General features: G+C 38.8%; 1 protein-coding gene across 4 annotated transcripts in view; it reads right to left on the bottom strand.

Annotated features, from left to right (window-relative positions):
- The window catches only part of SUGCT (succinyl-CoA:glutarate-CoA transferase), a 684,957-nt gene that overhangs the window by 103,566 nt on the left and 568,341 nt on the right, over positions 1–13,050 (bottom strand). For all 4 annotated transcript variants that reach the window (XM_060020208.1, XM_060020209.1, XM_060020207.1 and 1 more), the window contains one exon: positions 1,364–1,427. In XM_060020208.1, the coding sequence (XP_059876191.1) occupies positions 1,364–1,427 (64 nt within the window). Of the gene's footprint in view, positions 1–1,363; positions 1,428–13,050 lie in introns of those variants that run through there.

Consider the following 13,050-nt stretch of genomic DNA (forward strand, 5'->3'; position numbering starts at 1 on the left):
ATTCCCAGGACCCAGAGCCTGGCACATAGTACATACTCAATAATATAAATGAATAAATGACTTTCTTAGCTTTTATCAACATGCTTTTTTCCCACTACTTTTCTATGCCATATAGCATTTCCCTGTAAACATGTGATCCCAGTTTCTGATATGCTTATACCTGTTCTCTCTCTTAGTTACCTCCCTTAATTCATGTATAACGTTCCTTATACTCCTGAATATCAGAACTTTCTCCTTCAATTTGCCTTATTCATCATACTTCCTTCCTCTCATTCTTTTTGTTGGCCAGTGGCCATGATCTGATCTGTTCTAGGACATTATTATCCAGCTGATCCCAAATCTTACAATTAGGTTATACCCACAACCAACTTAACAATAGCAGTTATTCAAGAAATGAGATCTGATACCTATAGAAGTAAATACTTATGTCGTTTGACAGATGTGACTGAGGGATTTGGGAAATACCCAAATTTCAAGCAAGGCGACCAGGATATAGTTTCAGGAAAACAATGACCAAAGTTATATTCTAACTAATTTCCTTATTCTCTGTCAAAAGAAGAGGAAAAAAAATGTGTATGATTTGTGTATAGCCTACAAAATAGGGATGCGATGGACAAGAATGTGGAGTGTCTTTCTAACAATGCCCAGAGTAGAGACAGCAGATCTGAGGAACGGTAATGTCACGATCACTAGAGAAGCGCAGTCTGTTGGGGCCAATAGGTCGATCATAAGCTCTCACTACAGTTTGGATGCTCTGAGAGTCAGGCCTGAGGTTTCTCCCTAGAAGTGAAAAACCTGGCACTTTGGCTTAAGGCCAAAATGTCTTCAGTGAGTTTGTTTGGTATGAGTCAAGTTACAAAAATTCAATATATTCTGAGTTTACTGAAAACATTCTTGATCGACAAAGCTAAGATCCATACCTTAAACCACAGTTCAGAAAAAAAAAAAAAGAAAAAAAAAAATGCCCTGGCCTGAGCAGTCAGTAGCCTTGCTTGGACATCACCTCTATGGTGCCTGCCTTTCTTTCTCATTCTCATACAAACCAAGCGTAACTTCAGAACATTTTCCATATCTATCGCCATCTATCTGTTGGCCATAAAGCACTTGTGTGAGTACGTGATTCCACAGAATGGAGCTAGGAGTACAAGCATTTTTTTTGTCACCCAGACAGAGTGAAGACACAAGTCCACAGCCTCAGCAAACACGCTTGTGGGTGTGATTCTAGGGTTCCCCTTTTACCCAAAATGAAAAGTTTAGATAATGTCTTGACAAGTTGTTTGGAGGGTCATCAACTACTTGCAGTGATCAGCACAAGGGACAAGTTCATGAAGGAAGGAGTTAAGAAAAATAAAAATTTTCAAACCTGGGACTGATATCTTCCCCACAGTCGGATGTTTCATCTCCATAACGAGGCCATTGTGCAACACCTTAAAATGTAAAAACAGAGAGAAAAATAACTTACAAAGTAAAATTATCTTCAATCTCAAGGAATATGCAAAGCCACCTGTTCAATCCATTGAAGAAAGATATTGCAAAACAGATTTGTTTTAACATCTTTATTGGAGTATAATTGCTTTACAATGTTGTGTTAGTTGCTGCTGTATAACAAAGTGAATCAGCTATATGTATACATATATCCCCATAACCCCTCCCTCTTGCCTCTCCCTCCCACCCTCCCTATCCCACCCCTCTAGGTGCTCACAAAGCACCGAGCTGATCTCCCCGTGCAATACAGCTGCTTCCCACTAGCTACCTATTTTTCATTTGGTAGATGTATGTCCATGCTACTCTCTCACTTGAAATGTTACTTTGAAAGTAAATATTTGAGGTTAAAATGTTTCCATCTTATATTAAACCCAGTGAAGCCAAAAAGAATTAGAAGACTCAAGGGCTAGCAAACTTGACTTTTATAAAGTCTTCCCACCCTTAAAAATGTTATTTGCTCCTAAATATAGGGTATGATTTTCCCCCTTTCATCTATGCTTGATCCTCTGAATATTAAAGGTCAGCCTTTGCCTGCATGACCTCATAGCAGGATTGGGCCAAGGTCAACTGCAGAAGGACAGGATGGGAGGAACCAGGAACTGGAGCCCTGGAAGTTTATTCAGCGGAAGGGGTGGGGAGTCAGTCCAGTTTGAAAGGTGAATCAGAGTATCCAGAAGGCCCAGTGACTGTGGGAAGTAGACAGATCAGAGCTGCTGTGACAAGCAATGAGCAGAGACAGCTGACAGGGAATACAGCGTAGGACCAGGTCAGAGGCCTGAGCAGAAGACTGAAACCAGAGATGTTTCTCAGTGGTAACAAGGTCTTACTCATAAGACTAGGTTTCATAACTAGGACTCCACTACCCTGGAGTCAGGGGGATGGAGACAACTGAGAGAACAAAAAGCCAGGAACCCCATCCTAGAGGGCTGACTCGATCTCATACATTGGACCAAGATAGGTATTTGGTGTCCCATCAAGAAAACAAGGTAGACTTGACCTCGGGGTTAAGACTCAAGGCAGTTACTAGGACAGGGACATTCTAGCAGAGCCCAACCAAGAGAAATGTGACTTGATGCTGAATTGCTCGGCTACGGAAACAGAGCTACTTAAATCCTTGGCACCGTAGTTTAAATCCTTTAAACTACATAAGTCCTTGGCTGTAGTTTTTCCCAGGGGGTGGGCAGGAAAAGAAAATCTGCCAGAGATCAAGTGCCCTCCAGCTGTAGGTAAAGGATGAGATGAGGGTATGGAACTAGATTCTAGAACATAAAACATGAATTACTGGAGGCAAAGTGTTCTGTCATACGCAAAGGAAAATGCTACGAAGTTGTCTTCTTTTGTTAGTTTAGTTTTTAGCAACTGGAGGCTACCTGAGTATACTGTTTCAAAGAACCCCCCAATTCAGTTTTTTATTACTATTACTGGATCTTCGGTGAGACACATCTGGGTGACTTACATATGAATAGTGCTTCACCTGCACTATCTACCAAATGCAGAGCTTCTCTCTTCCTGTTCCATACAAAGAAGTATTTCAGTGGCCCTGTGAACCTGTGGACCACAATTTCATGCTAATATCCCAAAGAGTAGCAGTAGTAATGGTTCTCTAGCATTCTGAGCCTCAGGTAAAAGCAAGATCTGCACATGCTTATCCTTATCATAATCTTTCCACAGAGCAAAAGAGCACGAAATAAATAAACCAATAAAAATGTTTTCTCACTTGGAATACTCAGGGAGAGAGGACACATTTCTTGGCTTTCATCTATTTCCGGTGAGCTTATTGGTCACGTTACGGAATAAGCCATCCATACGACAACCTCCTGGATGACTTTTTAAGGTTAGAACTATAACTCTGCTATGGCTAAACATCCTGGCTTCCACTGTTTACTTTGGGAATGGTCGCCACTTTGGGGGTGATGCTCTTGACACGACCATGTCAAACCTCCCCATTAAGGGTGATGCCACACCATAAGGAGATCTTTCCGGGGACGCCTTGCCTTTCTCTTGGAATTGCCAGTTTTGCACCCAAGAGCTGGCCAGAGAAGATTCTTGCCGGTGTTCGAGCTGTGCTATGATTTAATTCTGGTGTGCCTCATTCTCAGCACCCGCCCAGCACAGCCTCCTCCTTCGTGGGGGTGAGGGCTAAAAGCCAACGCGAGGTGCTAAATCTCAGTTCTACTGAGGACAGGAACAAAAATACCACGCTAAATTTCACTCGAAACAATTATCTGCACACTGAATCATTCTTCTCTTCTCGTATCTCTGTTGCCCTCCTGACTACCTCTTTGTAATAACGCTGCAGTGCTACTCACAAAAGACAAAAGTGAGTGTTCTCAGCTAAATATAACTTAACTGATAGTGTTAAAATTAATTAACGCTGAATTTTAATCATGTAGCAAACGTTAAGTGTCAAACGTGAAGGGGTAGTTGTTAAAGGTCAAGGGACATACGTCAAAGTTTGTAAAGCAAAAGCTAGCAGTTGATTGAAGTTTTTCATGGAAGCAGCTTAAGGAGTGTAGTTCCTTCAGCTCTAACCCTCACTGCTGTCTATAGGTGACAATCCCAATATGAAACTTTCTTATCTAACTGGATCAATTCCTTTGCATTGACAATTGTTCAGTTTTAAGCAGAAATGCAAATTCTTCTTACGCTTGAAAGGAAGGTAACTGCAGCCTCTCATTTGCTGTAGTATTTTATACAATTACGAGGCAAATGGGCTAGTCTGAGCTCCCTTCTTCAGAAAGAATTGACTTATCTCCCTGCTTGGTTGCCACCCACCTTTATATGTGCAGTCTGAGGTCCAACAAATTCCATTGGCTTTCTTCATGCATCAGGTCAGATTATCTCAGAACAACTGAGGCTGTGGCACTGCTGTCCCTGGAAACCCTGCCTGATGACTCGGAACCTTGGAAAACTCTCCAGCCTTGTTTGTGGGGCAAGTCCTGCTCTGCTTCATAACATATTCAAGAATCTCAGAACCCAGGCAGTCTGTCTGAATTTTCACATAACTCTCTCCCGCTGCACTTCAGGCCTGTGTCGCATCCTAACTTCACCGGAAATGCAGGAACTGCCACTTGTCACCGTTTGTACATTTCTTTGGGAATAGTTACTAAATGTTTCCCTTTCCTTTCCTCACCCAGGTGCAACGCCCCATTCTCTACTACCTTAACCAAGAAATTCAAATGCAAAGTGCTTCTTTTTCTGACCACTAACAACGGAATGGGGACCCTCAGCCTTAGGGACCTCAAACTGCCATTTTCCTTGAAGGGAATTTCATGCCTGGATCCGCAGTCTGGCCATTCAGGATATTCTTTGTTTCATAATTAGTTATTTTAAAATAAGGCAAGGGGCCTTCCCAAGAACTCTGATGTAGATTTTGTCCTTCTCTAACTTATTTTATCCTTCGATCTTTCATGGATTGGTAGCTCTTCTAAATTTCATTTCTTCTTGAAATTTCAAAAGCCTATTCTTGACAAGAATAGAATTGTAGACACTGCACCCATCTCTCCAGCACAGTATCAGGCCTATTTAAAATAAGGTCTCTCTTCTTCAAGAGTTTAACAGATTGACAGCCTAATGACAGAGTCAAATGGTAATGTATTAATGATGGGGGGGAAGAGAAAAATGTATACCTTAAAGCAATGTGGGAAGTAAAATTTGAAGTGGAAGTGAGAAAGTCTTTTTATAAAGTCCTGTGGCAGGAATGGCAGCAAAAAGTCTGTAATACAGCAGTAGCAAGAAGAAAAACGTTGAAAAAAACAAAAATCAATACTCACTATATAAGCAGTGAAAATCTCTACGGAAAGCAAGAGATCTGAGTCCAGAGTAGAATTAGCAAGCCATATTCAAATAAAAAGAGTGCCAGCATTAAAAGATGGACACAAATGATATGGGTGAAGACCTCATCAAAAATCAATGGGGACTTCCCTGGTGGCGCAATGGTTAGGAATCCGCCTGCCAGTGCAGGGGACACAGGTTCCACCCCTGGTCCGGGGAGATCCCACATGCCGCGGAGTAACTAAGCCCATGCGCCACAACTACTGAGCCTGCGCTCTAGAGCCCGCACACCACAACTACTGAGCCCGTGCACCACAACAACTGAAGCCCGCGTGCTCTAGGGCCCGTGCTCTGCAACAAGAGAAGCCACCACAAGTGAGAAGCCCACGCACCACAATGAAGAGTAACAACTAGAGAAAGCCCACGCGCAGCAACAAAGACCCAACATGCCAAAAAAAAAATCAATGTAATACCCTCAATGACATTAACAATGATGCACAAAAGATAATCGATCTACCCATTCACTATGAATAGAGACATGACCTATCCATTCAATTTGACAAACATCATAGAGCACCTACATACTAGACGATATGGAAGGGCTGAGACTAAAAAAGATGAATGAACTGGCATTCAAAGTGCCTATAATTGGAAGGTAGGCAATGAGACTTGAGCCAATTTTTATAACAGTGTACGTTCCATAATGAAGGAGTAATATCCAATGAGCAAAAAGTAACTAACTCTGTCTACCTTGGAAGGAAGCTGAGGTTGTAGGTCAAGGAGGTCAGTAAAAGTCACAGAACAAAGAAGATACTGAAATAAAACATTAGGTTGACAATTACAATGATAAATATAATAATGGCGGCTATCGCTCAACAAAACTCCTTAAGGGTCAGGCACTGTGTTAGGAGCTAAAGAGTTACCTCTTAGTGAGACGATTAACTAGACTAGGTAGAATTACTATCACCTGCACTTCCACTGATAAAGTGACGGAAGCCTAAAGAGGTTAAATACTTGCCCAAGGTTTCATAATTAATAAGTGGCTGACCTTGGATTATAATTTAGGCGTATCTGATCCTAAACTCTTAGCCAGCTGGACACTTAGTAAAAGAAAAAAGTAGATGAGCGTAATTTGATTTACCATTAAAATAACTAGCTGATGTGGTCAATTCTGTAGAACAAATCAGTCAGTTCATTGTGGGGAGGGGACAGGTAATCCGCCAAATGGCTGGCTTTGCACCATGCAGCCCAATTAATTAATGAACTGAAGTGTTCCCTTCTAGGTAGCCAAGGATAGTCCGGCTCCCACAGAAATAAAGGCTGTGGAAAGAGGAAGGATTTTGGTCCCAGCCTAGCGCAGATGTTGAAGGGGACAGACCTAGAGGGTGACCTTGGGCAAGACACAAGTTCTCTGAGGCTCAGAACCCTCCTCAGTCAAAAGGGGGCAATGATACCTGTATCTCAGGTATTTGTAAGGATTAAGTGAGATGAGGATTGTAGAGCGGTGACCACGGTGCCTTGGACAGAGTAAGCTCAAAATGGCAATTGTTTATCATTATTGAAAGACCAGGTTAAACTCTGGCTCCACCAAGGATGAGCTGTGTGGCTCTGGGACGCATTCACTCATGCAACAAACAAACGTTAAATGTATTAACGGTCATGATTAATAATAAGTATTAAATGCATATGAATGTGCTGGACATTGTTAAGTGCTAAGGAAAAGAAAAACTGGGTCACAGAACAAGCAAGGTCCTTGTCCTCAAAAAGCTTATAGGCCTGTAAGGGAGACTTCTGAATTAAATGATACACACTGGTCTATTATTATTACATAATATCTGTTTAGTTCTCTGTTATATTTCCAGTGCCTTGAACATTATCTGGCACTATCTGGTAGATGCTCAATAGTATTTCGTAGGATCTATCGAATTAAATTTATTTATTTGTTTGTTTGTTTAATTAAGTAGCAAGTAGCTCCTCCTGGTTTCTTCATTATATGGGTGGGCGCGTTGTAGGGAGTTCTCTGTTTTAAGCTTTTAATAAATACCTAAAGTTCTCAAGACACAGAACTATTTTACTGGGCTTCCAAAATATATTCACTTTTAAGCACTTAGTTTTTAAGTCCCATTGTTGCCCTGCAATTCCCTCAGTTTCCTAAAGCTTTCCAGGTGATGCTGAATCTGTCCTAGATACTGCGCATTCCAGAGGCCATGCTGAAGAAGCTCTGCAAGGATCATGGCCATTAACCATGAAGAAAACCCAAAAAGGGTGACCTGTGAATTCAGCAGAAACAACGGGCACGCACACTACACATGTACAGTCCATCTGCCACACTTGAAGACAGTAATCATAGCATTCTTATTCGTTGGGAAAACTCAGAAAACCATTTTCAAAATATGCAATAGCACCTTAGGAAGCAAAAGAAGCACTGGAGTAATCTCATTTATTGTATAGTATATTTCATCAATGTAGTCATTCCTTTAGCTCAATAGAAAATAACCTTGGAATAATACTTGGAAAGTTACATAATCAAAGGCATAACTTACAATTAACAAATTCAAAGTTAATTCAACTGTTACTGAAAACTATGACTACAAAAAATGCAAAAATAACATATAAATTCATTAAAGAACTGACATGTAATCGCCTAACTTTACTTACACAATGGAAATCAGATTTAAATGCTGACATTTTCGGTTTTCTTATTTCTTTTGAAACAACTACTGTAACCTTTTTTCTGGTGCTAATGCACACGACTCAGACTTTTCCTTCTTTTCTCTAATTAAAAATATGAATATTAATCACCCAAAGAGGTATTATAATATATATTATTGTTTGAGTGCTAACAAAATGAACACCCATGCACCCAACACCCAGCTTAAGACACAGAACATCACCAAAATGTTTAAAGCCCCAAGTTTGTCCCAGTCCCTCCCTCCTCTATCACCAAATAATCACTCTCCTAAATTTTTTATCATTTCCTTATTTTTAAAATATTTGTACTCCATATTCATTTTCTCTAACAATTTAGTGCTTGTTTCCACCTATTTATAACATGTGTATCAGTGAAATCATGAGTATGTATTCTTCTCTGATTTGCTTTTTCTCTTAACATTGTTAGTGAGATTCATCTATTTCGAAGCTTGTGGCCATGGGCCAATTATGGCCATTAATGTAAAGTATACTATTATACAAATGTATCGTAATGTATTAATTCATTCTGCTCTTACGCTGTTTCCAGTTATTTCACCATGACAAGCAATGCTGCTATTAACCCATCTCTTCATGCAACATACACCTAGAGCTAGAATGGCTAAGACTTAGAGCACATGCATCTCAACTTGGCAGGTAATTTCAACTTATTTTTCTAATTGGTTTACCAACCATCCCCACCAGCAATGAACATTATTTTCAGTTGCTTTACATCCTTAGCAAAACTTGATATCATCAGAGTTTTTAGATTTTGCCAGTCTAATCACTGTGAAATATTATCTTATTGAGGCTTTAGATTTTATTTTCTTGATTACCAATAAGGTTGAGTATATTTTCCCTGCTTAATAGCTATTTATATTTCTTCAGTGAAACGCTTGTTCAAGTCATTTGCATGTTTTTCTATTGGCTTAATTATTTTTTTTCTCATTGATTCATAGAGTTCTTTACATATCCCAGTTATGAATCCCTCATTGGAACATAAATTGAAAATATTACGGCTTTATTTCTCACTCATTTGCTGATGAAAGAAATCAAAGGGGACTTAAATAAATGGAGAAGCATACCATGTTCTTGGACTGGAAGACTCAAGGCAGTAAAGATGTCAGTTCTCCTCAGATTTATCTATAGGTTTATGCAATTCTTACCAAAATCCCAGCAAAGTTTTCTGTGTATATAAAGAAGCTTATTCTAAAATTTATTTGGCAAGACACAGGACCCAGAATAGCTTAAATAAGAATAAAGTGAAAGGGAATCGGTCTACCTGATATTAAGGTATACTATATAGTTGCTATATACTTTAAGAGAGTATGGTATTGGCACAGGGATAAACACATAAATCAATGGAACAGAATAGATGTCAGACATATAACCACACAAATATGCCCAAATAATACCTGACAAAGGTGTAAAGGAAGAAGGATAGACTCCTCAACAAGTGGTATTGGAACAATTAGGAAGAAAAAAAACAAAAAAACACCCCAACCTAAATCTCATCTCATTAACTCATACAAAAGTTAACTCAAAGTGGATCATGGACTTCATTGAATAATTTAAAACTATAAAATTTAGAAAAGAATCTTTGGTATTGCTCTACAAAAGATCATGTTAAGGGGATGAAAAAAGCTAAGACCAGGAGAAATATTTGCAAGCAATATATCTGATAAAGGACTAAAATCTGGTATATATATAAAGAATTCTTACAACCTAAGAGTAAAAAGCAATCTAATTAGAAAACAGGCAAAAGACATAAACAGACATTTCACTAAAGAGGCTATACTGATGGTAAATAAGCACATGAAGAGATGTTCAATCTCATTAACCATTAGAGAGTTGCAAATTAAAAGCACAAGGAGATATTACTATACATCTATCAGAATGGCCACGATTTTTTAAAGTGACAGCAAATATTGGCAAAGAGAAACTGGATCACTCATACATTTCTGGTGAGAATGTAAAATGGGATAGCCATTGTGGAAAACAGCTTGGCAGTGTTTTAAAAAGTAAACGTGCAGCTGCATACGACCCAGCAGTTGCATTCCTGAGCACTTCTCCTTGATAAAGTCAAAGTTATGTTCATACAAAAAACTGCACTTCAATGTTCATAGAGCTTTATTTGTAATAGCCAAAAATTGGAAACAACACAGATGTCCTTCAACCAGTGAATCATTAAGCCAACTGCAGTACATCCATAGTATGAAATACTCGCAGACGATGAAAAGGAACAGACTATTGACTCATACAGCAACCTGTATGAATCTTGAGGGAATTATGCTGAGTGAAAATGGCCAGCCCCCAAGGGTTACATAGTATATAATTCCATTTACATAGCATTCTTGAAATCATAAAATTCTAGAAATAGAGAATAGATTAGTGGTCAAGGTTAGAGAAGAGATGGGAGTGGAGGAGAGGAAGGTGGGTGTGGCTGTAAAAAGGCAACAAGAGGGATTCTTGTGATGGAACTGTTCTGTATCTTGACTGTATCAATGTCAATATCCTGGTTGGGATGTTGTAAGATAGTTTTGCAAGATGTTACCCTTCCCGGAACCAGGCAGGGTAAAAGGTGCATGAGATCTCTCTGTATTATTTCTTACAACTGCGTGAGAATCTACAATTTTCTCAAAATAAAAAGTTTTATTTTCAGATGTTTTAAATTTGGATTTCCATAGTTTGTTTTTTGAAAAACTGAATTGAATTTTGTGTATAACATGAAAAGGAATTTGATTTCGTTTTTTCCCTTAGAACAATTTTGAGCAGTTCTTCTTTTCCTTCTGAATCTGCAATACTAGTTCTGCTGCAGATCATTTCTACACGTTGGGTTCTTTGTCCTGTCCTAAGGGTCTGTTTGTCTGCTGCACTGCCGACACCACACTGACTAAATCACTGTAGATTTATCGTAAGTACCAGTGTTTCATTTGTCAAGGTCCTCACCCAACCCCTGCCTTATCCTTTGTCTTCCGGGGTTCCTGGCCCTTTACTCTTCTCTATAAATTTTAACGTCAACCTGTCAAATTCCAGGAAAACCCCATTGGGCAGAAATAATAACCTTACAATTTTAATGTTACTGTACTCCCCATTAAACATTTACTTTAATAATTTCCATTTATTTAAGTCGTTTTTAATATTTGTATAAAGTATAAGCATTTTTCCATAAAGGATTTACACATTTTTCGTTAGCTTTATCCCTAACAAAAACAATCTATTTTAGCTGATACGGTAAAATGAATCATTTTTTAATAGAAAACTTTGTTTCTTGCTAGCATATAGAAATGAAATTAACTTTAAAATTTTTATTTTATATCTGGCAAACACTCTTTTTTCTTTTTTTTTGCCTGCTTTGGGTCTTCATTGCTACGTGAAGGCTTTCTCTAGTTGCTAAGAGCCGGGGCTACTCTTCGTTGCAGTGTGCAGGCTTCTCATTGCGGTGGCTTCTCTTGTTGCGGAGCACAGGCTCTAGGCACGCGGGCTTCAGTAGTTGCAGCACACGGGCTCAGTAGTTGCGGCACGTGGGCCCTAGACTGCACGGGCTTCAGTAGTTGTGGCTCACGAGCTCTAGAGCACAGGCTCAGTAGTTGTGGCACACAGGCTTAGTTGCTCTGTGGCACGTGGGATCTTCCCAGACCAGGGATGGAACCCATGTCCCCTGCATTGGCGGGTGGATTCTTAACCACTGCGCCACCAGGGAAGTCCTAAACACTCTTATTAATTTGTAGATTCTGTTAGGTTTTCTATAAAATTAATTATATTATCTTTGAATAATTATAGTTTTGGTTTTCCGTTCTAATTCTTATACCTTTTATTTGATTTTTTTATATTGCTAGCTAGGATTTCCAGTAAATTGGTGGAGTCTTAGTAGAAAGCATTTTTATCTTTTTCCCAGTTTTAAAGGAAATACACTTAATGTTTCATCATTATGTTTGCACCAAGGTATTGTAGGCACACTTTATTAGGTTAAGAAATCTATTCCTAGTTTGTTGAAAACTTGTATCATAGACGTTGACTTTTATAAAATTATCTTAATCCATTTATTAAGAGGATCATATAATTTTTCTCCATTAATCTGTTAACATGAGGAATTAACTAATTTTCTAATATTGAACCAAACTTACATTTCAAGAACAAACTAATTTTTGAGTTCTGTTTGCTAAGGTTTTGTTTAAAATCTTCTTGTATCTATTGCCATGAGACTGGCCTGCAATTTTCCTTCCTTGTATTGACCTTGTTTAATTTTAGTATCAAGAGTAACTTTAATTCATAAAGGGAGCTACAGTAATCCTCCTTTTCCTATTTTCTGAAAGTGTTTATATAAGATTGGAATTAACTGATCCTTCCTTCAATACCTGGTGGAAACTTACCTACAAACCACCTGCAAGTGGTGTTTTATTAGTGAGAGTGTTTTTAATTATCAATGTCTTCTTTTAATCATACAGGGCAATTCAAATGTTCTATTTTTTCTCGAATAAGTTTCAATAATACATATTTTGCAAGCATTTTCCCACTCCACTAACTTGTCAAATTTACTGTCTTAAAATTGTTTATTACTTGTCATATAATTTTAGAATTCTTATATCTTCCTGGTGAATTGAAATTTGTATTATTATGCAGTTACTTGTTGCAGAATAATGCATTTTTAATACATCTTTATTGGAGTATAACTGCTTCACAATGCTGTTAGTTTCTGTTGTACAAGGTTAATCAGCCATATGCATACATATATCCCCATATCCCCTCCCTCTTGAGCCTCACTGCCACCCTCCCTATCCTACCCCTCTAGGTCATCGCAGAGCACTGAGCTGATCTTCCTGTGCTATATGCTGCTTCCCACTAGCTGTCTACTTTACATTGGGTAGTGTATATATGGCAATGCTACTCTCACTTTCCCCAGCTTCCCCCCTCACCCCCGCCACGTCCTCAAGTCCATTCTCTACATCTGCATCTTTATTCCTGCCCTGCCACTAGGTTCATCAGTACCGTTTTTTTTTTTAGATTCCATATAAGTAGTGTTTTTAAGTTATACTAGCTTAAATTTGGTTTCTATTTTCTTCATATGTCATTTTATGCCTATACAGTCAACCTTTCTAAGTT

This window comes from Delphinus delphis, chromosome 9, assembly GCF_949987515.2.
Source record: "Delphinus delphis chromosome 9, mDelDel1.2, whole genome shotgun sequence".
Classification (NCBI taxonomy): Eukaryota; Metazoa; Chordata; class Mammalia; order Artiodactyla; family Delphinidae; genus Delphinus; species Delphinus delphis.